The sequence below is a fragment of the Penicillium paradoxum genome (genome assembly GCF_028828445.1).
Source record: "Penicillium paradoxum strain IBT 22861 chromosome Unknown utg000006l_segment0_segment0, whole genome shotgun sequence".
Taxonomy (NCBI): Eukaryota; Fungi; Ascomycota; class Eurotiomycetes; order Eurotiales; family Aspergillaceae; genus Penicillium; species Penicillium paradoxum.
Genome location: NW_026643184.1, coordinates 403995 through 428102, shown reverse-complemented (window position 1 = coordinate 428102; position 24108 = coordinate 403995). Strand labels below are relative to the sequence as shown.

The window sequence follows — 24108 nt, the reverse complement described above, 5'->3', positions numbered from 1 at the left end:
GATACCTATGTACATGAGCAATTCACTTAGTATGTAGCTGATTCTTCAGCCCAGCAATATAGCAAGTATATTTTCAGTCACAACCCATCCATTTACGAGGGTGTGGCTGCTTACCCACAAATAGTGCGTAGAGGCCCGGGGTACTTGTGTATACAGTAATCAGCATGGATTTTCAGCCCCAACACCTGTGGTTGCGGGGTTGATTGAGGCCTTTCAATCGGGCATGAGTTTGGATTAACCCTGATCAATTCGTTGTCCAAATCTTATTCTCAATCTTTATCCCTCTCTCTTCATTTTGATACGGGCCTTTGGTCTGGTATCGAAGAGAAAAGAGCGGCGACATCAGGTCGGTGCACGCGCATTCTCCCGCTCTTTTCATTGGGTTGCAACAATCGGCCCAAGATGGAGAATATCATGGACGGTATGGAGTACTGGTTCCTACCTGATGAGCTAGTACATTTAGTCTGACTAAATCAGTACTCCGAGATGAAAATGATTCTGGAAATGCAGCCGGCCCAGATGGTTCTCTGGCCCAAGCCAGTTTTCCTAGTCGCAATGTTTTGCAAAGCGACGCCTTGCAAGATAGCTCTACTGTCAGCGCACAGGGCCTCAAAGATGAGGATCAAGAGGCCCATCAACCAGAGCACCAACCAGAGCACCAACCAGAGCACCAACCAGAGCACCAACCAGAGCACCAAGAGCAAGAGCTGGAGCTGGAGCAAGAGCAGCCCCTTGAGCCTTGGATACTTGAGCTACGGACTGCAATTGATTCCAACAGCCCCGATGCCAGGCGAATCCTTCGCGATAATGATGCAGCTCGCGACGCTCGATTTCCTTACCAATTTCAATTAGATGACGTTCAAAAAGATGTGACTCCCTTAATTCTCGCGGCAAAACTAGGCAATGAGGAACTTGTTGGTACGCTCCTGGAACGAGGAGCAAATGTCTTTGCAATAACAGATGCCAGCTCCGCTGCTCTCCATTTTGCTGCCCAGGAAGGTCACCGGAGAATAGTTGAAATGCTCTTGGATAAAGGTGGGACAGAACTTTTGGAAATGAAAACCTGGCAAGATATGACGCCTCTTCTTTTTGCACTCTCCGAGGATCATGCTTCTGTGGTTACATTATTGCTTGATAAAGGGGCTGATATAAATGCCGTGCGGAACGACGGCTATACAGCACTCCATTTTGCTGCCGAAGTTGGAAATCTTGATCTCGTCGGGGTCATTCTTGATGCAAACACTAAACTACTAGAGAAACGAACCTCCATCAAAGATACAGCTTTGATCCTCGCAGCCCAAGCTGGTCATGGGGCTGTTGTGAATTTTCTACTCTCTCAGGGCGCAAATATAAATGCCAAAGACAATGACGGCAGCACATCATTTCACCTTGCAGCCCAGAATGGACGCCTTGGCGTTGTCGAGCAACTTTTACAACAAAGTCCCGAGCTCAAGGAGATGGGCAATAACCTCCGACAAACAGCCCTCATGCGTGCCGCTCGAGAGGGACATCTTGCTGTTGTCGAATATCTACTCTCTCAAGGAGCAAATGTCAATGCCGTGGAGGAGACGGGTTATACACCAATGCATTTCGCGGCCCAAGATGGACACCTTGCTGTCATCGAATGTTTACTTTCTCATGGTGCAAATATCATTACCCAGGATGCTGATGGTTATACGGCTTTGCACCTCGCAACATTTTTCGGTCATCTTGATCTTGTGAATCGACTAGCCAAAGCAACTCCTGAACTCCTAGAGATGCGAACTACCTATGATGACACAGCCTTCACAATTGCCGCCCAGTATAATCATCTAGCGATTGTTGTTTCTTTGCTCAATCACGGGGCAAATGTCAATGTCAAGGACAAGTTTGACGACACAGCACTACATCTTGCGGCCCAAGCTAGAAATTTTGATATTGTTCGGTATCTTTTCGAAAATACTGATCTGGGGGATCCAAAAGATGGGCATGGCCGAGCAGTTATCTCTGCTGCTTTATCCTCTAGTTCTTTGCCGATCTCTCATTATTTGCTCAACAAGGGAGCAAATCTAAGAGCTGAGGCCAGCGATGGCAGTACGCCTTTTCACGTTGCGGCTGAATGTGGCCATCTCTCGGTCATTAGGCGAATTCTACCGAGAGTTCCTGACCTCCTAGATTCAAAGGCTAGGGCTGGCTTGACTGCCATCTCTCTCGCTTTGTCATACGGGAATCTGAGGGTTTTTGACTATCTATTTAAGAAGAAAGCATCTGTAGTAGAGAAAGATGAAGATGGCAATACACCTTTCCATTGGGCCGCCGAAAGAGGCCATCTCAAGGCTGTTAGGCGGATTTTGACAAGAGAACCTAGTCTCCTGAATGCAAAGGGCACGACCGGTCTAACAGCTACCTCCTACGCTTTGATGGGTGATCATCGGCCTGTTTTCGACTATTTGTTCGATCAAGGGGCAGATATAACAATACAGGATAGCGCAGGCAATACCGCTTTACACTTTGCTGCACAATATGGCTATCTCCAGGCCGTCAAGCAAATTCTGGAAAAGGAACCCGGTCTCCTAAACTCAAGAAACAACGCTGGTCGAGCCGCCATCTCTGATGCTCTAATTCGTGATCATAGAGATGTCTTTGACTATTTGTTCGACAAAGGAGCGATCGTCACAGGCAAGGATGAAGGGGACAATACACCCTTCTATTACGCGGCCCAGAGCGGTTATCTACAGGCCGTCCAGCGAATCTTGGAGAAAGAAGCTGGCCTCTTGAATTCTAGGAATCTGGACGGTCGGTCAGCGATCGCTGCTGCTTTGAACCGTGATCAACTGGAAGTGTTTGACTTTTTATTTGATCGGGGTGCTGATATAACAGCGAAAGATGAATCTGGCAGCACACCCTTCCACTGTGGTGCCAAGAGGGGCCATCGTGGTGCCATTGCAAAGCTTTTGGAGAAAGATCCTAGCCTCCTAGATTCTAAGGATATGAATGGCCAAACGGGCTTGATCTTCGCCACAAAAAGGAATAATGTGGACGTTGTCGAATATTTAGTCGACAAAGGTGCGAATGTTCTTTGCCAATCCGACGATGGACAGAATGCATTGCATGTGGCTTGCTTCAGAGGATATGACAGCATCACCCAGCTCCTTCTCAACAGACCAGCAATTGACTCCAAAGATGTCTCTCGAAACAATCAAAGGATGATGATCACTGCAACAGATCAATGGGGAGACTCTGCATTGACCAATGCCGTGGCAAGTGGCCATGAGCGAGTTGTGTTTCAATTACTGGAAACGGAGGCCTTCTACCCCCAGTATCCTGCCAAAGCCAACCCCTATCGCCTGAGTGATGACAAAATTGACACAGTGAGGAAGTTTCTCTCAGATCTGATCGATGATGCAGACGCTGAACAGAACTATACCCAGATCGGCCAGCATCGGGAGGCAATCCTCTACTGGGCTTTATTGAATGGACAAGAAGAGCTGATCACCAAATGCATAAGCATACCGAGCCCTCAATCTCTCCCCGCTTGGCAAAGAGGCGTTTCCTGGGTGCATGTGGCTGCTCTCGGTGGACATACCGCGGTGGTAAAACACCTTCTATTGAAGAGACTGTGCACACTGGCCCCAACCCGAGAAAATATCTCACCATTGCACCTGGCAATCAAACATAAACACATTGACTTGGTGAGAAATATTATATCTTGGCTCGGCGGGCCCCCTGCGGTTGAAGGTGGTTTAGCAACGGAGCTTCAGGAGATACGCGATATGATTCGCACAGAAGAAGCAGACAGACTGTTAGGTGCTATCATTCGAAAGCAAGAGGATGGCCACTCTTCAATCTCACTCGCAGCATCAGGAACCACCGAGACCCATCGGAAGCTTGAGCGCTTATTGTGGGAGACATTGAACAATAGCATTGTCGATAAGGCTAAATTCTTCGCTTCCCCATTGAATGAAGATGCAAAGCTCGTGCTGGAACTGGCTGCAGAATTTGAACCTCCAGGCGAGGAAGTTTGGCTCGAAAGTTTTCTTCAAGTGATGCCGCATTCATCTGTCGCTGGAATAAGTGAGTACAATGCATTCCACCTGGCTGTATATCATAAGTTGCCGTTTGTTGTCTGGTGGCTTCTATCCAAAGGAGGCTATCTCAAGGGAAACCACATCGAAAAGGGATTGGAAGCTATCTCCAAGTGGGAGCCCCAAGATTCAGATCCAGTCGGCGACATCATCAAGGATCTCCTGGATGACCCCCTCCTGTCCTCAAGCAGCAAGCTTCGAGTCATGAGAAAAGTTTACCTTCATTCAATTTTTCACAGGGGGATCATGACGCGTTAGAGGGAACAGTACTGGACTTTTATCGCGAGGAGCATCGTGCTTCCATCCAGCTCAAGCGTCGTACAATGATCTCTCTCATCTATGGAGAAGGGCCTCATCAAATTTCAAAGCCCGGCCAGTATCGCGATCTCGCACGTCTCAAGGCAAAGCTCTCTAGCCCAGAGCGAGATTTTCGGACAAAGAAAGACTTGGATCCAAAATCTAGAAAGCGAGATGATAAACTGCCCAAGTCACATCCAAAGCATGATACAAAGACTCCTGAAGCCCCCAGTGACCGAGTCAAAGATCCCGCTGCATTAGATGATAAGAACAAATCTGGCTCAGAGAAGCAGAAGACTCTGGATCTGAGATGGATTCATGTCCCCGCAAACAATGTGAGTGACTTGAATAGATCAAATCTCATGTTAGTACTAACCGCATCCCTACTAGATGCGATCTGTCGAGGTACTGTTGCTCCACTAGTGCTGGGGCATGTTGCTAACCCAAACTAGGAACTCATGGTTCGACTGTCCAGAGACCAACAGATCACAGACAGTGATTACCGTCCCTGGGCTCAGTTCGTACGCAGAAGCTGGGTTGAGCTATCTGCCGGTGGCGACCGATTCTACATGAAGCCCCAGTGTGTTGTAAGTGAGAACCGGAAAATCATCATGCTAGTTTTGAATCGATCGTAGTATTGACCTGATTCAGTACCATCAACACACCACTCACAATGAACATGCAAGTTGCCATACCCTTGACATGGGGACAAAAGCCGATCCGACAACCAGGGCCGACGACCAGTCTAAGCAGATGAAGGTTTTCGGTAGAAGTGCTTTGAATGTGAGTTGCCTTTTCATCACTCTGTAATCTTTATCTCTCGTGTTAGTACTGTTGTTTGACTGATGCTTTTCAATAGATGCCTTATGTGTTTTGGAAGACATGCCCAGCCGAGCCTTCACCCGATGACAATACAAGCTCAGCTGAACTGCCTAGGAGCGAGAGCGCTCAGACGATTCAACTGCCGAACCAGCCTGTTCAAATTTCCCAGGAACGAATTGTTCACGACTCTATGACTCTCGATCAGTATTACTATGTTTCTCTCCCAGATACTAGCTCAAGAGACCAGGATCAAGTACTGTGGCGTAGCACCAATCCAAAGCTCAAACCAGCAAACAGTGGCAATGGGGCAAAGGATCACTCAACGAATAAGTCCGAAACAGATAGTGATGCCCGCAAAATCCTCATTGTAAATCAGCTATGGCTTTGGATAATTGACGAGAGTAAGTCAAATTATCGCCTCCTCACTCTCAACCAGCTGACTGATATCCCGAATTTGTTAGAGACCATCATCACGAGCACCACTCATCAAGCCGACGAGACTGAAACCAGCTTCCTTCAACGAGTCTTGAGCGGTCTTAGAACTCAAGCAAAGGACACTCCCATGTCAGTTGAATACATCAGAGAATTGATTCTCAGTACAGCTTCTGGTTTGTTCAACAAGGAAGATCTTGAGGTTTTCGGGAACAAGAAATCCCCTCTGGATGTCTATCGAGCAGCTATTTTGACTGTGGTAAGCACAACCAAGGGTTCCAGAGAAAACAAATCTAGGCTGATCATTGATGAAAACAAAGCGTGACAAGGAGGCGCATCTGTTCGATGTATTTCAAAAGTCGCTTCGCAATACAGGCACAGACAATGATGCTCAAGCGGATAGTAAAAGGAGCTCAAGCGAGCTGCCATCAAAGGACGAGCGGGCTGCAAAGCCTACAGGTTCCAAAAAGAAAGCGCGATCCATTCGTCGGTTTTTCAATCCCGACTTTGGACTACCAGAAAGCACAAACGCATACAACCCCTATGGCGACATTGCTGGCGAGACAGAACTACTTCGAGAGGTCAAAGACATTTGCGACGAGCTTCAAATGCTGAAAACTCTGGCTGAAGACCAAGAGACTGTTTGGAGGCAAATCTGGAAAGATGGATATAATCCAGCCGCTACCTTCACGTACGAAACTCCGTCTGAGATCAAGAAAAACATCAAGGAAATGATCAAAGATGCTGGTTTTGTTCAGGGGGCAATTGATATGCTGCTTAATCTCAAACAGAAGCAGGCCAATATTGTCGAAGCCGAGTTTTCGCGCAAACAGAGCGAAGAAACTGCGAAACAGAGTGACACAATCATGGTCTTCACAGTGGTGACCATCCTCTTTGTATGTTGTTCAAAATCATTGGTATCAACACACGGTTTACATGTTCTAATTGATATATTTGCAGCTCCCCGCCTCTTTCCTTACCAGTTTGCTCGCATTGAACATATCCGACTTCCCCCATTTAGGTGACGAGGTCAGCTTTCAAGGACGTGTGATATTCCCCATCATCTGTAAGTTACTGTCACCCTACTGTATCTATTGCCTTGACCGGCAGTTTTGCTGATCTACCTCTCCACCATTCAAGTTGGTGTCTCAATTCTGGTGTCCGGAATCTTTGCACTACTTGCTTTCAATGCAAGCACGCTCAAGGCATATTTGTTCCCTAAAAAGAAAAACCAAACAAACACCGAAGTACCAGAGCCACTATCTGGGACATCATTCAACGCATATATCCATCCGCCCACCAATTCGGCTCCTACCTCTCCACGCATCTCAAGAACCTTCCAGCAGGCTAGCCGGCAGATTTCTATACAGACTGAACAAATGTGCGAGCAATTGAAACAGAGGAATAGGCTCAAAAGGGACTCTTGGCCGCATTCATCCCATGAGGGAAGCGAACAGATGGTATGATTAACGTCAGTGCTTTGACATGCGAAGTATCTTGGAAGGCCACACACCCTCCGAGGGCTTTGGACTGAGACTTTATTGTGATGATTGATCTTTAATGTTGGCAATATCTTGAATAGTGTATACCTAACATGAATTTGAGTTAAATGATTATCAATTTGTGATCTTAATCAGATTAATGAAGGTCTGTTTTCTTAGTCCAAAATTCAAATTGTGTCTTATAGATGCCAATTGACGCTAGACCCGAATGAGATTAGATGGGTAAGGAAAGAGGCAAGCGGTCTGGAATGACATAATAGCGATAAGATAAAGCCGTTCGGCCAAGCCAGATCAGATCCGAAAGTTGGAACTTCGTCTCCATCTGGGGATGGCACTCTGAACAAGCATTGTCGACAGCCGATGACGATGGCGCTCCCACAGCGTAAGCGATCTCTGCCGCAAGGTCTCTAGATCTACCTACTGACACCATTGCAGATGAGCCCGCGCCATTCGCGCCTCAGTCTTCGTATGCACTCTGCCCGTTGAGTGAGCTATATGATCTCACTAACATCCTCCCAGCTTGAGTTTCACCCAAGGATTTGTTCTCGGACAGCTCTCAATAATACTTTTGATTGGTGCCTTTATCAAGTTCTTCATTTTCGGCGAGGCACCACCCCCTCCGTCCCGGGGTATGTCAAACCGCACAACCCACCGCCGTTATAGCTCCGTCTATAACCCCCCACAAGAAGGCCAGAAATCACTCCGAGAAAAACCATCGACCTCCAATGTTCTTCGTCCAGTACCTGCTACTTCTACGAACACCCGCTCTATCCTCCGCAAGACCTACTATAGTGCCATTCCGACCAATCCCACCAGCAAACATGGTAGACACCGCATGCACCACTCGTCGCATCAGCCCGAGTCACTGGATTGGTTCAATGTGCTCATTGCGCAGACAATCGCGCAGTATAGGCAAACGGCCTATTCTCTCAAGGACTCGCCCACTTCATCGATCCTTAGCTCCCTAACCGCGGCCATGAATAACCCGGAGAAGAAACCATCCTTCATTGACAAGATCAATGTCACCGATATCTCGCTAGGAGAAGAATTCCCCATCTTCAGCAACTGCCGCATCATCGCGGTTGATGATCCTATGTCGGACGGCGGACGGCTACAGGCGTTACTGGATGTCGACCTGAGCGACGACAACCTTTCCATTGCCGTTGAGACATCCATGGTTCTGAACTACCCGAAACCACGCTCTGCCATTCTGCCAGTAGCATTATCAGTATCTGTCGTGAGATTCTCTGGAACGCTTTGCATATCCTTGATCCCGGCATCGACAGAACCACCAGAATCACTTCAAACTCCTGCCGGATCACCGCCACCCCCGACGTCAGATCCTGGTTCCGGAGAGCGCACATCTTCACAAGACAGTCTCCCACCCAAAAGCAGTCCGAAAAGCAACGTGGCATTCTCCTTCCTCCCAGACTACCGCCTAGACCTGTCCGTCCGCTCACTCATTGGATCCCGCAGCCGACTTCAGGATGTACCAAAGATCGCTCAGCTCGTCGAGGCGCGAGTTCACGCGTGGTTTGAAGAGCGTGTGGTCGAGCCCCGAGTCCAAGTCGTTGGACTTCCAGACTTGTGGCCGCGCATGGGCCGGACGGGCGTTCGAACAGGCGAGGACTCGGATGCCGGATCCACAGCCCCACCCCGCAGCGCAGGCTCTACGGAGGCCTCAGGGCCACCTCGATTCTCCGATGACCATAGTCGGGAACCGGAAGGAATACGGTTCCGTGGGCCCCTAGATGCGCGACTAGGGCTTGGTGCTGGCTCGCGCACGAGCAGCTTCAACATCGATATGGGCGGCTTGCGCAGCTCGAGCATGACCCGGCACCACAGTAACGGTGCTACAAGTGACCATTTTGACATGCCTGGCGCTATGCCGGCAAGGAGTCCTGTAGGCACGCCTGTCATCCCAGACCGATGATATAAGGGAAAGTTCAGTCGCCCTTCTCAGCCCATTCAGGTATGTATCATCTCAATTGATTTACTGCGGGGTTATTGTCCCCCGTGTAGATTTCAAAGCACCATGCAACGAAAGTGATATAAGAAAATATCAAAAAAATTCCGATTTCCATCGTTCAAAAGTACTATGTGCAAGAATCTAGTCATGAAGTATCTCAATGTCAAAGTGAATCAAACCTAGACTGCAGCAGTAGAACTAACAACAGTCTCCAAGTAAGTCTTCCGGTGAGGGTTAACATCAACCTCCGCACCCCGGTTCAAGGGCGTCCATTTAGGCTCATCCTGGAAAAGACGCATAGCCTTGACATACTATAACACAAAGTCAGTCTCATAATCCACCACCGAATTGAAAATCACATACATTCTGCGAATTCGTAGTAAACCGGTGATAGATCCCAGCAGGGAGAATAATCATATCCTCCTTAACAAGACAGATGCGAATCCACTCATCCTCCTGTCCGCGCACATCGAAGTATCCCTCTCCATCAAGGATGTACCGGATCTCCTCGTCCTCGTGCAAATGCTCCGAGAAGAACGACTTCACCTTCTCCTCATACACAGCACCCATCGCCTCCGGGGAAATGGTCACCTGGTCACGGTTGCGGTATCCGCGGTTCGAGGCGATTGTGTCCACCGCATCGATCGTCGGGCAGTGCTTGTAGAACACGCCCAGCGAGGCAAGCTTCTCCTCGGACACGGCGCGTCCGGAGTCGTGGGGCTCGCGCTGGTCGCCCTATAAATAGGTGGAATTAGCGTTGGCTCTAGTTGCAGGTGGGCTGATCGTGGAAAAAGCTTGAAAAGCTGGGGGACGGCCAATCGGCGCAGGCTTACCTCGACGTTGTCGTACCAGTATGCCTTCATTATGAATTCTTTGGCAAACAGATCTGATAGTGAGGTCGGATATGTAGAAAGAGGGGGAATCGTAGAACGTCACACTCAGCTTACAATCGAATATCAACAGCCCCGCAATTGGCCGATGGCGCAAGATTATGTCTGGTCACCGCCCTCGGGCTTAGCGGATATAAGGCTGTATCACGTGATGAAACGATAATTTTGCTTATCGATTTGGATTTGATCTCCGAGTCGGTACCTGTTTATTATTTTGTCTATTCGCATTGCATCTCGCCATGGCTTTTCGAGCACGGTCGGGCGCTTTGATGCGTCAGGGCCGCGGACTCCGCTCATTCATCGGTCGGAGTCGTGGTTTCGCGACTGTTACCGATAATACACGGTTCGTGATCTGTCCCCTGGTTGCCATCCTGGAAAGTTATACTGATCTATCTACAGACCATATGATGTTATTGTGATCGGTGGTGGGCATGCTGGAGCCGAGGCATGCGCTGCTGCTGCTCGTTCTGGTGCGCGCACTGCGTTGGTCACGCCCTCGCTGGAGAATATCGGTGTTTGCTCGTGCAATCCCAGTTTCGGTGGAATTGGAAAGGGAACGATGATCCGCGAGGTCGATGCGATGGACGGCGTTGCAGGACGTATTATTGATAAAGCTGGTGTCATGTTCCGGGTGTTGAACCGTTCTAAAGGACCTGCTGTTTGGGGACCGCGTGCGCAGATCGATCGCGATCTCTACAAGCGATATATGTCCGAGGAGCTGGCTGGAACGGAAAACTTGAGCATTGTGGAGGGCAAGGTGGCTGATATTGTGCTCTCCACGGAAGGCATTGAGAACACCCCTGGTGCTCAGGGCAAGATTGTTGGAGTGCGGTTGGAGTCTGGGGAGGTCATTCCTACCGGCCGTGTCGTTATCACAACGGGTACTTTCCTGGGTGGTGAAATTCATATTGGAATGGAGGCGTACCCCTCGGGACGCATGGGCGAGGCTCCCACATACGGTCTTAGCAAGTCGCTCCGAGAAGCTGGATTCCAGCTGGGACGTCTGAAGACAGGCACCCCGCCTCGGTTGGATAGGAAGACCATTGATTTCAGCGCCTTGGAAGTGCAGAAGGGTGATTCGCCGCCCCATCCATTCTCTTATCTTAACAAAACCGTTGAGGTTGGTGATGAAGGCCAGCTCACTTGCTGGATGACCCATACAAACGAAGCTGCCCATGAAATCATCCGCGCTAATCTCGACAAATCGATCCATATTCGCGAAACTGTGCGCGGACCGCGATACTGTCCCTCTTTGGAATCCAAGATCATTCGATTCAAGGACAAGACCCAGCACCAGATCTGGCTCGAGCCCGAAGGCTTTGCGCCGAACGACGTCATCTATCCTAACGGCATCTCCATGACCGTTCCTGCAGACGCACAATATGCCATGTTGCGAGTCATTCGTGGTCTCGAGAACGTAACCATGCTCCAGCCGGGTTATGGTGTGGAATACGACTACATCGACCCGCGCAACCTCCGACCAACCTTGGAGACCAAACTGATTAGTGGTCTCTACCTTGCCGGCCAAATCAACGGCACAACTGGCTACGAAGAAGCAACCGGACAAGGTATCATTGCGGGCATGAACGCTGGTCTCGAGTCGCAGAACCGCAAACCCCTCACCCTCAGTCGGGCCGATGGATTCATCGGAATCATGATCGACGACCTCATCACCAAGGGCGTCTCCGAGCCCTACCGCATGTTCACCACGCGTAGCGAGTACCGTATTTCCACCCGCTCCGACAACGCCGACCTGCGTCTGACGCGCATGGCCCGCGATGCCGGTGTCGTATCCGACAAGCGTTGGCGCCACTTCTCCGACACCGAGGCGCAGATCCTAGAACTGCAAACTCTCCTTGGCAACACGAAACTCTCTTCGTCTGCTTGGTCTCGTAAGGGCTTCAAGGTGCGCTCCGATACCTCGATCCGCTCGGCACTCGACATTCTGTGTCTGGACGGTGTCGATATCAACACCCTGATCCCTAGCATTGAGTCTGCTACGGGGACGGCATATACCTCATCTTCGTTCGAGCCAGAAATCCTCACTCGCGTCGCTATCGAAGGCCGCTACGCGCCGTACCTCAAGCGCCAGGAGAAGATGGCTATGCGATTCCAGCAGGATGAGAACTTGCTGCTGCCGGCTGATCTGGACTACAGTCAGGTTCACGGTATCAGCAATGAAGAGCGACAGTCCCTTGAGCGAGTGCGGCCTGTTAGTGTGGGCATGGCGAAGCGCATTGAAGGTGTCACGCCTGTCGGTGCTTTGCGATTGCTGATGCATGTGCGGAAGGGCACTGGGTTCTCACCGTCAGGCTCCGAAGACTCTGATGTTGATGAAGTGCTCCGCTCATCGCCTTGATTTTTTGGCTGGGTATGACTAGGACTGTTTCTTTGAATATATTGGCATAGCGGGAGCGACTCGGCGCTGGGTGTGGTTTGACTGTACAATATCAACCTGTATACTATTTGATCTGTCTATACTTGCATCTTACAACATCAACGATTTTGAGATCCTGATTCTATTCTTCGACTTCAAGGCACCACACCCAAGCACGGTCTATCCAACCAGGACCAACCGTCTGCCACCACCCCCTAAGCATAAACCAACGACCTAACCCCAAGAAAAGCTAAGCGAGGACATAGGACACGCACTTCCAACGCCTCAAATCCTCAGATTCTCAAATTCTCCAATTCTCACATGACCTACTCCGTACGAACTATTGATCCTCTCGCTCTATACTTCGTATACAGCCGAGGTCCGTACGGAGTACCTATAGACCAGTCACCGGACACATGTACATACTCCTACATACCACACGCACCCCAGAGCCAAACACGCGACAAATAAGAAACCCGCCAAGCGAATTCCCAACCCATCGCAGCCACGTCCCATCTCCGTCCTCGATCATACCGCCAACCTGGACACTACGCAAGGGGGCGCCGATCCCAAGACAGGGATGTGCGAATGAAACATATGGAACCGACACCCAGATATGATACGATGATCTCAGACGAAACCAGTGGAGTGGACAAGACACAGCGCGCATGCCCCCACGTCACATTGAAGGGAATACCACATTGGATCTCGAGTACGAAACCAGTGATGTATAGAACGAAGTGGCGTGCATAAGCCCGCCGTTGGTAGCGATCTGGTCTCACTTTGTGAAACGAAAAAAAAAAGAAAGAAAAAAAAAGAAAGGAGAACGAGAAAAACGGCTTTGGGGGAGGGATTCCATTGGTGCGCTGTTCGCTATCTTTGATGTGATATATACTACCTCACAAATTCGTGGATTTCCGCCATGGGATGAGGGGATGTGGTTAGCTGAAAACGCCATGGCTTTGGATCGGCAGATCTCGATCTATCCAATGTACTATTCCGTACGTACTCTCGGCTCAGAGTGCCTGTACATCATTCCTCCTCGGCACGTATTGAGGGGTGGTGGTGCGTAAGGGGGGTTGGAGGGGGAAGTGTTCCTTGCTTCCTGTGGTTTTGGCACAGGGCTGGGCATAGCGTCTACTAGTCCCATGCAGAGATCTAGATCGGTGCGCTATGGTGTAGATAGATGTGGGCGCCTGTGCAGAGTTAGTGTGGTTTTTTTTGCTGCAGGAATTTACGCGAATGCAGCAGAGTGTTCCCAGCACGATCATGAGATAGGTCCACAGTTGAGACAATGTCCTGCGTGAAGAATGCACATGGTCAATAGAACCAGGATTCGAACTTCTAGAATGTTGGCTGTTTTTTTTTTTTTCAGCTGCAATATTTCATGTCGGCTCGATGCACATGTGGAGAACTACAGATCAAGACATTGGTGCATGCCAACAGACCTATGTAGTCTGAGATACGTGTATGTGGTATACGGAGTACGGAGGATATACAAAGCCGTTGCTCTTGTATACTCCATACATATGATGTGGATATACCGAAGATTAACCACATCCCTGTTTTCCATCAAGGAACAACACCGTATTCGATCTATATCCCTCCGGAGATAACGGCGTGGAATCCCTATTCTCTTGGAGACGGGTGATGCAGAAGGTAGCACCGTGCGTAGTACGTGTCGTACTAAGCCCATAATTCTAGAATACACCACTTGTGCATTTGCTTTGGTGGATCAAAAAAAAAAAAAAGAACGAAAGAGACCAGTTGCACAATCAGACACGAGCAGACCACAGCGTTGGGACTTCGTTGATCCCTACCAATATCGTCCTTCGAGCCACATGGAAAACGCCCTGAGGATTTCGTGTGACACGCCAACAACGACGATTAGTGGAAATGACTCGGACCATTCAGGCCGGATACTTCGTTGTCCTTCGTCCGATCGGCTGGTTTACGAGCTCACGGGGTCTGTTCCGCGGAGTTGATACGAGCGAAAAAAAGGCGGAGGCGAGCAGCGTTCCAGGTGCTTACTCCAGTGGTTGTGACTTGTGGAGTGCACGATTTCCATCGTGGCATTATTATTATTATTTTTTCGCCTGTCTCTCTTGCCTCTCTCTTTCGTGGATAGCTGAAGGGATAGAGCCACACAATGCACAGCCAAGCGCGATCGGACAGAGTACGCCCACTATCGCCGAGAAGGGAATAAATAGACGATCGCGATGATCATGATCTCACCGACCTGGAGGCGGCGACATCGGACTGTTTTGCGCTCTCCGGAGTACGGAGGACGGAGGACGGAGGATGCGAATCCAACTATCGTGGAAGGGATGGTGTTTACTCCGTACCTTGGAACCGTGAAATGATCTTCTGAATCTCCCTGGCATGAGGTCCGGACATATCGCGTCTCACTTTCCCACTGCCAGCACCCGACCAATCAGCAGTTGCGGTTCGATGCCTCTCGATTCCTTGGGGAAATCTGACATGATTCCTCTCGGCCAATAAGCGACCATCCCTCAAATCAGGGGCAGAGAACAGAACGCCAGAGCGACTCCCGTGTACTCCGTATAGTCCCAAAAACAGTCCTTCGGGCATGTGGACGAATTAGGGAGGTAGTACGGAAAGGGATTGCCCTCTCTGTGCGAGGGCTGGATGTAGGGACCTGGTTGTGGCACTGGACGTCCTTTGCATGTGCTGGATGCACATGACATGCACCTCTGGCTTAAGTATTGGACCGAGTACGTTCAACTTTTCAAGTGAGGCTGGTAGATACATACCTCGAGGGCAATATCAAGGACAAAGTACGGAGTACGGAGTACTTCATACCCAGTTGTGCCCGTGTCAACCCCCGTTACTCCGTACTATGTAATTGTTCGGTTTCTCCGAAGTCCAACCCCCGAGACAAAGTACATATATCCTTGTCCTCTGTACTCTGTACTCCGTACATCGTACATCGTACATCGTACATCGTATCGGGGATACCAGTCGGTGATCCAAACCGGATCTTCATCAGTTGCCTAATGATGATCGCCCCCTAGTGCTAGAGACCCAGGAGAGAGTTGCGGGATTTCTTAGTCTCTTCCCAAGCAAGCGTAGTGCCGACGCCACCGGAACTAGTAGGATGTGAGTTATTTCGGGCTTTCTTCTTCAGTGCGCGTGCATGTTGGTTCCCTGTCTTTGGGAGACGATCTTCGTATCGGGCGTTGGATCTAAGCCCAAACGAGACGGGGTTCCTGTGGTTCCTGTGGTTCCTGAGATCAGAGCAATCAAGGTCGAATCTGGAAGGTCATGGCAGGAAGAGGCAGGGAAATCTCCCATAGCAGACATATGTGGTCAGAGGGACTCCAGGTCGGTCTTCACCTGCCCATCCAGGCGTTCTGGAGGCAAGAGAAGAATCACTCATCTCACTGGGCTTGGCCCGAGTGTCTGGTACGGGTGCACTGTCCGTGGATGTGGGATAGAGTGGAACCAATGACAGCGATTAACTCGACGGGACTGTATATCCAGATCCAAACGAAGGAAAAGTAAAAACCAAAAACAAAAACAAAAGATCGTCCGGGCTCGCTGATAGGACCATGTCTCGGCGCTTCCTTAAGATCTGCCTTGTAAACTCATCCCGGCTCATCCTCGTTCGGAGCTTATGCACCACGGTGATTTGCTGAGGCATTTGTGGGGTAATAAGATTGGATTGCAATTTACTTTAGCGTCTCTTTTCTTTTTCTTTTTCTGTTTCTTTTTCTTTTTGCTCTTTCCTTTTCCCACTATTTGGAGGTTTCCGAACCTCCCACCTCGTAATCGGGGGGTCGTGGACTCCGCTCCGCGCTTAGCATTCCTTGGCCTGTGATGGGCTGTGCAGAATATCGATGATCTCACATTCGGTCCAGACCTTGAATCTCCTCTGGTTCTGGTGGGGGTCCGTTGCCCTCCGAGTCTTTATTTCTGTCTTGTTTTAATTTACGGAGTACATTTCACTTGCAAGCTGGGGGGTCTCGGACTTCGGCGATTATAGGTGATTTCGGATACATCACATTTCTGCCGAGGGTGCAGAGAGCAGTGGCTCTGTGCTCCGTTGGAAAAACGAATTATTTTATCGCGAGTGTCTCGTGCCTGTTATAGTTAAATTGTTCGTGACATCTGTCATTCGCGCCAATTGAGTTTCAACAAGCGTGCGCCAATCGTCTCCTGTTCGCCCAGCGCTCTGGGACCTCTTTTAAAACGGAGCACAGTCCTCCGTTTGGAATAACGGCCGTGAGCATATCCAACCACATGTCGATGGACAATATTCCCACGAATAATCAGAACCAACCAAATGCGCTTTAATTTGCTCATTACCGTCTACTTCAAACAAAACCGCCGATCCTGGATCCTTAGCTCTTGACCGGGGTGTATAGGGCACCTGTCAATGGCTGATGGCTGATGGCTGGTGGCTGAGACCAGGGGTTGTATGTCTTAGTCTCTGGTCCTTCCCTCAGAGTCAGCGTGGCAATCCGGTGCCCAGGTGGTCTGGATCTGCTGAGGATCTCCCGCGAAAGTTTTTGTCCATCCAATCGAACCCCAGTCGCCGTTCCTTTGGTCTTACGGGAGATGGTTAGAGTAGGAACGGGACCCTCTTCCCCTCTTAAACCTCCTGAGTGGTTTCGAAACAAAAGAAGTAAAAAAATAAAAGGAAAAAAGAAGTTACCGAAAACTTTCTCTACGGAAGCCTAACCTTCTTTTGTTTTTTTTTTTTTTGTTTACGCGTGGGTTTCGACCGGTTCTGCACATCCGCTCGTGCTGATTGGGATGCTACGAAGATAGGGTTGGGTTTGTTCAGGCACGAGTCTTAGAACGCTAAAGTATCCAGTATACTCCGTACCTCTAGACACGGTATGTTGGATACTGAAAATGGGTCATGGCGGAGATCTACCAGCTGGACGCGCTCAGTCCTCGGGGGATTCGTCTCCAGCCAAATCCTCCGTACTCCGTGGAAAACTGGTGGAAAAGTAGTCGTCACCGGTATCCAGACCCGGAGAAGTAGAGGGGAATAATATAAAAAAAATAAAAAAAACTGCATCGAATATAATCATCATAGCTGTGGACTTTGACCCGCATGTGACTGGCTGCTCCAGACCGTGGAGGATCTTATCCTCGAACTACCTTACCGTTGGATGCCCTTGACCCATCCGGAGGTGGAGGCGATTTTCTTTTTTTTTGTTTCCAATAACTCCGTAGACCATTTTGTACGTGCCCTGTGCCCTTTCTCCGCCTTCTGATGAAGAAGAGAGCTCTCGGAGGATTGCAGTCAAGGTTAAACTGAGACAAAAGGCGATCCTGTTATGTGGGAAAGTGGAGAAGTAGGCGAGACAGCCAATGACCGGTGTACTGGTGACCTTGGAAGCTACTGCAGCCGCCACACCCCGGGGCGTCACAGTACTTTGTCGCCAATTCGCCTAGCACATGCGAGGATCTGCTCAGTTCGTCTGTTCTTTTTTCCCTCGCTTTTATTTCGCTTTTATTTCCGCTTTTTTTTTCTGCCAAATAGGCAGGTGCTTGCTGAATCAGACTGCAAGTGAGGCCCACGGGGCAGGTAGACTTGGGTATATTGTCCGTTATTCTGCGTCTGACTCTACATGGGGGGGCTCCCGACTTCCGTCCTGGCTTCTAACATGACATGCTAGAAGATGGACGGAGTACTCCGTACTCCGTACGTATGTTGCATGTTGAATGTCGAAATGTTGTATAAGCCCGATGTCACCGAGTCTCAGACCCTCCGATCCTCATCCACGGCTCCACTAGGATCACCCATGGCACTGCGATGATTGTATCTTGACCTATTCGATTTGACTCATTTGGCTCTCTCGCCAACTCTCTTTGCAGGACTTGAAGTATATTTAGATCGAGATATACCTTCTATATCTAGTTCAACGGACTAGGATCTGGGGTCCGACACATAGTACTCCGTACTTGAGGTGAAACGGTACCTGCTTTTCGCGGAGGGTTTGGTGAAATCACCACTTCCATGCTTCTCCGTATTTCTCCGCTCCCCCGATTTCCACCGCGTCTCCTTTTTCTTTTTTTTTTTCCTTTTTCTTTTTTCTTTCCTCTTTTTTTCTTTTTCTTTTTCTTTTTTTCGTTTTCTGTTTTCCATTTTCTGGTTCCGCTAAACCAAATCTAGAAAATGGCGAATACGTTACAGAAATCGAACGAAAAAAGAAATTAATCAAATCCATTCCAAGCCCAAAACATAATATCGCATGTCATATCTGTCATTGATACTCCAGGCCTCAGCATTCGGCCTCCCGTCATCCAAGTACCCTCCGGTTCCCCGCAACCCTCCGAGAGATTGGAACAGGACGGAGTAGACGGATCGGATGCATTTCTGAGGTCGAATTCGAATTCCAATCCGATCAAAGGATGAGTAGGTGTAGGGTCGAAATAAGATAATAAGATAAAAATTATATTAAAAAAAAAATAGTCTAATTAATCCGCTTTCGATCCAATAATCCAAACTAGAGGAATAATCTACTAATGATTACCCTCATGAGTTGTGGAGATATCACTCCCCTTCCCTCTCTCTCCTTCTCTCTCTCTCTCTCTTTCCCAGTGGACCCTCCCCCCAAAAGCTTGGGAATTGCCGCAACTCAAACCGTGGAACGGGAGACCAGTAGATCCCCATCTTTTCGGCGATCGAATCGGTGCAACTGTTGACTCGCTGACTTCGAGGCCCGTGCTTTTTCTGGTCGATCCTCGAGAGTTCAACTGAGGGGTCTCTAAGAGTCAAAACCTCCCTCCTTCTCCATACCCTGGTCGATCCCTGAGCTTTAAACCTTTTTTTTTTTTTTTTTTCTTTTTTATTTCCTTGACTGGACTTTTTTGATCGGGGAATATATCACTTGCAAGAACCCGGGGGGTTGCACCTGGGATTGTATCTCTTTCATATTCTACATCATGGTGAACGGCACCGCCGCCGTGTTGGAGCCCACTTTCACCGGCTACGTCGCAACCACTCAAGATGCTCTCCTTCTCTTCGAGGCATGCTTAACCGGTGTGTTACATCATGTTCCGCGTCGGCCTCATGATCGGGAACGGAGTCATCTCGTACGCAGCGGTAGCGTCTTCATTTATGAAGAGAACGCCTCCGGCATTAAACGATGGACCGACGGAGTGACCTGGAGTCCGAGTCGCATTTTGGGCAATTTCCTCGTCTACCGGGAGCTGGATAAGCCTTTCCCGCCCGGTGAGAAGAAGCGCGCCATGAAAAAGGCCACTCGACGACCAGTGCCATCTGGCCGACCCGGGGAACCTTACCCGCGACACGATAGCCAAGGCTATTCTCCGACATCCCCCAACTCGGGACCCTTCTCAGAGCGTTCATCCCATCAATCGGAGCTCGAACGAGCACTGGTCGGGTCTTTGGTCGATTCTTACGGCTTCAAGGACTCCGGGTTGGTCAAGAAAACGATGAGCGTGACGGTTTTGGGTGTGACTCACCATTTGGTCTCTTACTACAGCGTGGAGGATGTGCTGCGCGGTGTCCTCAACTCACCCTCGATGGTGGACTCGCTGCGCTATATTCGACCTCGCAACGAACTCACCCAGAAGCAAAGCTTCCGTTCACCGATCGACGAGCTGGACGGCGCCAACCCCGCGGAAAGCCAAGAGCCTTCTCATGCCGCCATGTACGGATATCGCCCACAGATGATGGCCCCACCAACTTACACCATGCCAACCCCTTCAAACGACTTCTACATGCAACCAAGTCCCTACGCCGCCTCACATCCTCCACAGCAAGGCCCGATCGCGGGATATTCGATGGGGGCCCCGATGGCCGCCCATCCCGCGCCAAACCAATACTTGCCCAGCCCGGGACCAACCGTCATTCCCTCAAAGCAAGAAGAGTACCACAACTTCCGCGCGGGTCCCTATGGCGGCAGCATGGATTCGATCAGTGTACACAGCATGGCTTCCATTCCCGGCGGTTCCATGAACACGGGCCTCTCCAGCTCGCTCAGCGAACGCAACAGATCCACTTCGGACCACAGCCCGTCCGCCTACCGCAACTCTTCCATTTCCTCGCGCAGTCAAGCCACGGATGCCACTTCTCCCATGGATTCCTCGACCCCGGGCACCTACTCTCGCGGTAGTTTCAGTATGGGCCATATGGAAAACTCGCACCCTGGACTCGATCGTAACATTCCCGGTCTCGATCCGAGCATGCCCCGTCGCGAATCAAACCCCATCCATCCGTCCTACTACGCTGCCGACCGCTCCCAGTACTATGCCCCTGCGCCATACGCCGCCACACAACCGATGTCTGCCTGGACGACCACTGCAGGGACGCAGCCACAGATGGCGCAACCTCAAATCTAATCTCTTGATACCATTCCGTGTCTTTAGTGTTGCTTATGGCCATGGAGCGTGGGAGTCGGGATTCTGTTTCTTTTCGTTTTTGACCTCCAAATTGCTTTTTTGCTTTGGAAGATAGACCCCCTACGCTTCTGTTTCTGTTTGGGAGGGAAACGTCTGCTGCAATATGTACTTGAAACTGTGCGGCTGTACTCGTTTTTGTTTTGTTTATATGGTTATGTTTGCTTGTTTATCCGGTGGCTCTTGTTTTTTCTGATCGTGTTACCCCTCTCTGTTTCTCCTTCTCGGTCGGCTCTCTGATATCTTTTTTCGAATCCCGTTCTGGGACGGGTGGTGGCGTTCTTCTATTCTTTACGATGTCATGCAATAACCCCGAAACCCCAAAACGGTTTATTCTTTAACTCTTACTTTTACTTTTAACTACTTCTTTTTGCTATACCGATTCCCGCTTTGCTAAGGCTGTATTGTGCGCTGTATGGTCTTGGTTGATTCCAGCTTGTCTGTTTTCCTGGTTACCACGTAGGTTATACTGAATCTCATAGCTACCTAATGTATGTCCCGAATTCAGTTCAATCCAACTTGATCAACCCCTTTTTATTCTCCGTTCTTGTCCCACGGGGAGAGAAGAGTACCAAGGTATCGATTAAGATTAAGAATAGACGTAGAGATGAAAGTATATTTTTGTCTTTTCGTCGACATATGCGTGGTTCCTATTTTAGTCGAGATTATATTTAGGGTTTAGGCGGGTTTACTTTGTTTTGACTGTCTACTTTGCTTTTTTTTGGTTTTGGATGAATACACTACCTTCTATGTTTTCGGGGTGGTTTGTGTTGAGGTTTGACTGGGTTATATGGGATATTCACTTGCTTTTGCTTTAGGTGTTAGGTGTTTATTGTTTTAGTGGTGATTGGTATCTTTTTGTAGATGGTTGTGTGGATGCATGGTCTGAAATACTTAAAGTATATAGAGCTATAGATATTCAACCAAGTTCGTGAGGAAATACTCTTTAGCACTATCTGGAGACAAGACTTGATTTCATGTATCAATAATCAGTATCTCGAAGCGGTAACAAATGAACTAACGAACATACAAAGAAGCGAATCTATACTCGCTCAGAATAGGAGACAGGATCGGTAAAACTACGAAAGTAAGCATATGAAAATAGATTCACATTCAAAGAGAAGGGTATATATCAGGGACCATACGGAGGATGAAACAAGCAATCAGCGCAATGTCAAAAAAAGTTATACTTCATATACGCATCCATGACCTTTTATCCAAACCAAGAGTAGACCAGACCAGACCAGATGGAAGAACCCTACCTCTCAGCCAACGCTGATATCAACGATGCCGATAGCGGCGAGTTTATCAAACTCATCACTCTTCGTGAACTAGCAGTGGTATAGTGACCGGAGCTGCCAGTCTGTGTCTTCGGAGACGCAGGAGAACCGTCCCGTCCATCCCGCGCAACACGTCGAGTCTCGGATGCGTGTAAAAGCATTTCCGGACTTCGAGGCAGTCCCCTCTTTTCAGGATCATCGTGCTCCGCAACCTCTGGAAGTCCGCCCGCTCTGGTCTGGGGACTCGAGGCGGTTGGACCTGGCTTAGAGCCCGTTGATGCATCGCTTGGCATCCGCGGGCTGGAAAGGTCCTGCGCCCGGCTGCGACGTAGACTTGGAGTGCTACGGGGGCCCGAGTGGATGTTGCCTGGGCTTGCCCGTGCGAGGTTGGTGAATTGCGAGACCATAGTTGGGTCAAGCAGGTGATGGACGTTGACGGTGATGGCGGTGGGGGTTGGTCCGCCATGGCAGTGTTGCTCGGGCCATGGTAGGCTCTGGGCTCGGCTCGGGGTTGAGGGTCGTCCTCTCTGTGACCGGTCCCGAGGCTTTGCAGGGTGGTCTGCAGGAGGTTGTTCTGCAGAGATAGGCCATTGTTTTGTAGGGCCAGATTGTTGGTCTGCAGTTGTTGCTGGTAGGGGTTCGGGTTGAAGGGTCCGAACTGGCCTGGGAAGGGGACCTGGAAATGATTCTCAGTTGTGCCGTTATCCGCCGGGATTTGCATCTGAGAAGTATTGATTAGTTCCGGCTCATTTTGGTTTCATTTATCTCTTAGTTCGTGAGCTTATACCTGACGACTGTACTTCCTTCCCGGCATGGCGATGTACTCATCGAACATGCTCCCTAGATTAGCAAAGTTGAACCCGCGTACCGGGTCTACAGGCTCGAACCGCTGCCCAACTTCCTGCTGAAAATCGACGCCTCGATGCGACAAAGGCAAATACTCCGGCAGTTTCAGCATCAAGGCCGGGTAACTGCCCAGCATCGCGTCGATGACAGGGTCGACGTCGATGGACAGAGTAACCCTGCTTCGGGCGGAGGGCTTTTGGACTAGCATGACAAAGGTAAACTCGCGCGGAAGACCAGATTGCTGAACATTGTTTTCCTCCATAGACCACACAATTTGGCCAGCTTCGACATTGTACTTGGGATCAGTGGCACTCTTCAAAGTACGTGCAGAGCCCTGAACACGCATCATCTCGTACCGTTTGTAGCGACTGTTGACACTCCCCGAGGGGATGACGCTGGCACTAACGGGCATTTCTGAGATACCAAGAGACCCAGCCAGGCTGAATGTCCACTCCATGGTCTCCGGAGAGACGGTGCCATAAAGTAGATGCGGTGCATGCATGAAGAAGTGCGGATTCCCAGGGGGAGTCCCGTAAGGATAGCGCTTCGAACTTGGGAGTTCACGACTTCCATGAACAGAAACCTTGATAGTAGCTGACTTGATGCGATGGGTAATTGTATGCGGCGAATGAAAAGTAAATGCGATGGCAAGAAAGTCAACATGCTTGGCACCCTTGTCGGACACAATTTCGCTAGAGTAATAGCCATGCTGCAGTCGCTGGACATGAGCTGTAATATATGCATCTCCGGGCAGTCGACGTTCATATATAAGAGCCCGGTTGAAAATAAGGCGTGGGTTCGCCATGTTTGGATCGGGTGGATCGGGTGGATTCGTTTCTTGGACTGGTGGAATGACGGGGATAGGAGTCAAGGAAGGCGAGTCCGAAACACGCCGCTCTTGGGCAGAAGGAGGTGACATTGTAATGGTTGCAATCCGACAAGACTGCAGTTTCGTGATAGTGGTCTTTCCTCGATTTCCATCTGGCTCCTTCTCGCGGACGCGGCTGTCTTCGTAAATTAACCTAAGCTGCGCGGCATTTCTGCCATATATAGGCTTCTTAGCTGACTACTCAAAAGATCATGTCTATCTCCCATTTGATGATGCTATTCATCACCTGGAGCTTCGGGTCACAGGTATAGAAGATGTTGTCAGGTGAGCACAGGGTTGATCATCGTGATCACTGTGACACGGCTCCTGGCATCGGAGCCCTAGAGATGATATTGTC

The 24108-nt window shown here is 49.7% G+C and overlaps 6 protein-coding genes across 6 annotated transcripts; 4 read left to right on the top strand and 2 right to left on the bottom strand.

Moving 5' to 3' along the window:
• Window positions 1-402: 402 nt before the first annotated feature.
• N7457_006658 (ankyrin repeat domain-containing protein) lies at window positions 403-6666 on the top strand (the record flags this gene model as incomplete). Its single annotated transcript, XM_057177702.1, has 8 exons — window positions 403-421; window positions 478-4277; window positions 4304-4696; window positions 4814-4948; window positions 5013-5144; window positions 5221-5874; window positions 5936-6511; window positions 6637-6666. 8 exons carry the CDS (start codon window positions 403-405, stop codon window positions 6664-6666), a joined length of 5739 nt encoding a protein of 1912 aa, XP_057029446.1.
• A 659-nt stretch (window positions 6667-7325) lies between these two features.
• mmm1 (ERMES complex subunit MMM1) lies at window positions 7326-9050 on the top strand (the record flags this gene model as incomplete). Its single annotated transcript, XM_057177701.1, has 4 exons — window positions 7326-7339; window positions 7378-7499; window positions 7553-7583; window positions 7637-9050. 4 exons carry the CDS (start codon window positions 7326-7328, stop codon window positions 9048-9050), a joined length of 1581 nt encoding a protein of 526 aa, XP_057029445.1.
• Window positions 9051-9265: 215 nt separating this feature from the next.
• Window positions 9266-9949, bottom strand: N7457_006656 (acireductone dioxygenase (Ni2+-requiring); the record flags this gene model as incomplete). The annotated part of the gene is made up of 3 exons (XM_057177700.1): window positions 9266-9397; window positions 9450-9821; window positions 9920-9949. The coding sequence occupies 3 exons, from the start codon at window positions 9947-9949 to the stop codon at window positions 9266-9268; spliced, it is 534 nt and encodes a 177-aa protein (XP_057029444.1).
• A 266-nt stretch (window positions 9950-10215) lies between these two features.
• On the top strand, window positions 10216-12335 carry N7457_006655 (tRNA modification protein MTO1; the record flags this gene model as incomplete). Its single annotated transcript, XM_057177699.1, has 2 exons — window positions 10216-10319; window positions 10376-12335. 2 exons carry the CDS (start codon window positions 10216-10218, stop codon window positions 12333-12335), a joined length of 2064 nt encoding a protein of 687 aa, XP_057029443.1.
• Window positions 12336-19277: 6942 nt separating this feature from the next.
• N7457_006654 (camp independent regulatory protein) lies at window positions 19278-20699 on the top strand (the record flags this gene model as incomplete). Its single annotated transcript, XM_057177698.1, has 1 exon — window positions 19278-20699. One exon carries the CDS (start codon window positions 19278-19280, stop codon window positions 20697-20699), a length of 1422 nt encoding a protein of 473 aa, XP_057029442.1.
• A 1374-nt stretch (window positions 20700-22073) lies between these two features.
• N7457_006653 (uncharacterized protein) lies at window positions 22074-23801 on the bottom strand (the record flags this gene model as incomplete). The annotated part of the gene is made up of 2 exons (XM_057177697.1): window positions 22074-22757; window positions 22824-23801. The coding sequence occupies 2 exons, from the start codon at window positions 23799-23801 to the stop codon at window positions 22074-22076; spliced, it is 1662 nt and encodes a 553-aa protein (XP_057029441.1).
• Window positions 23802-24108: the final 307 nt, after the last annotated feature.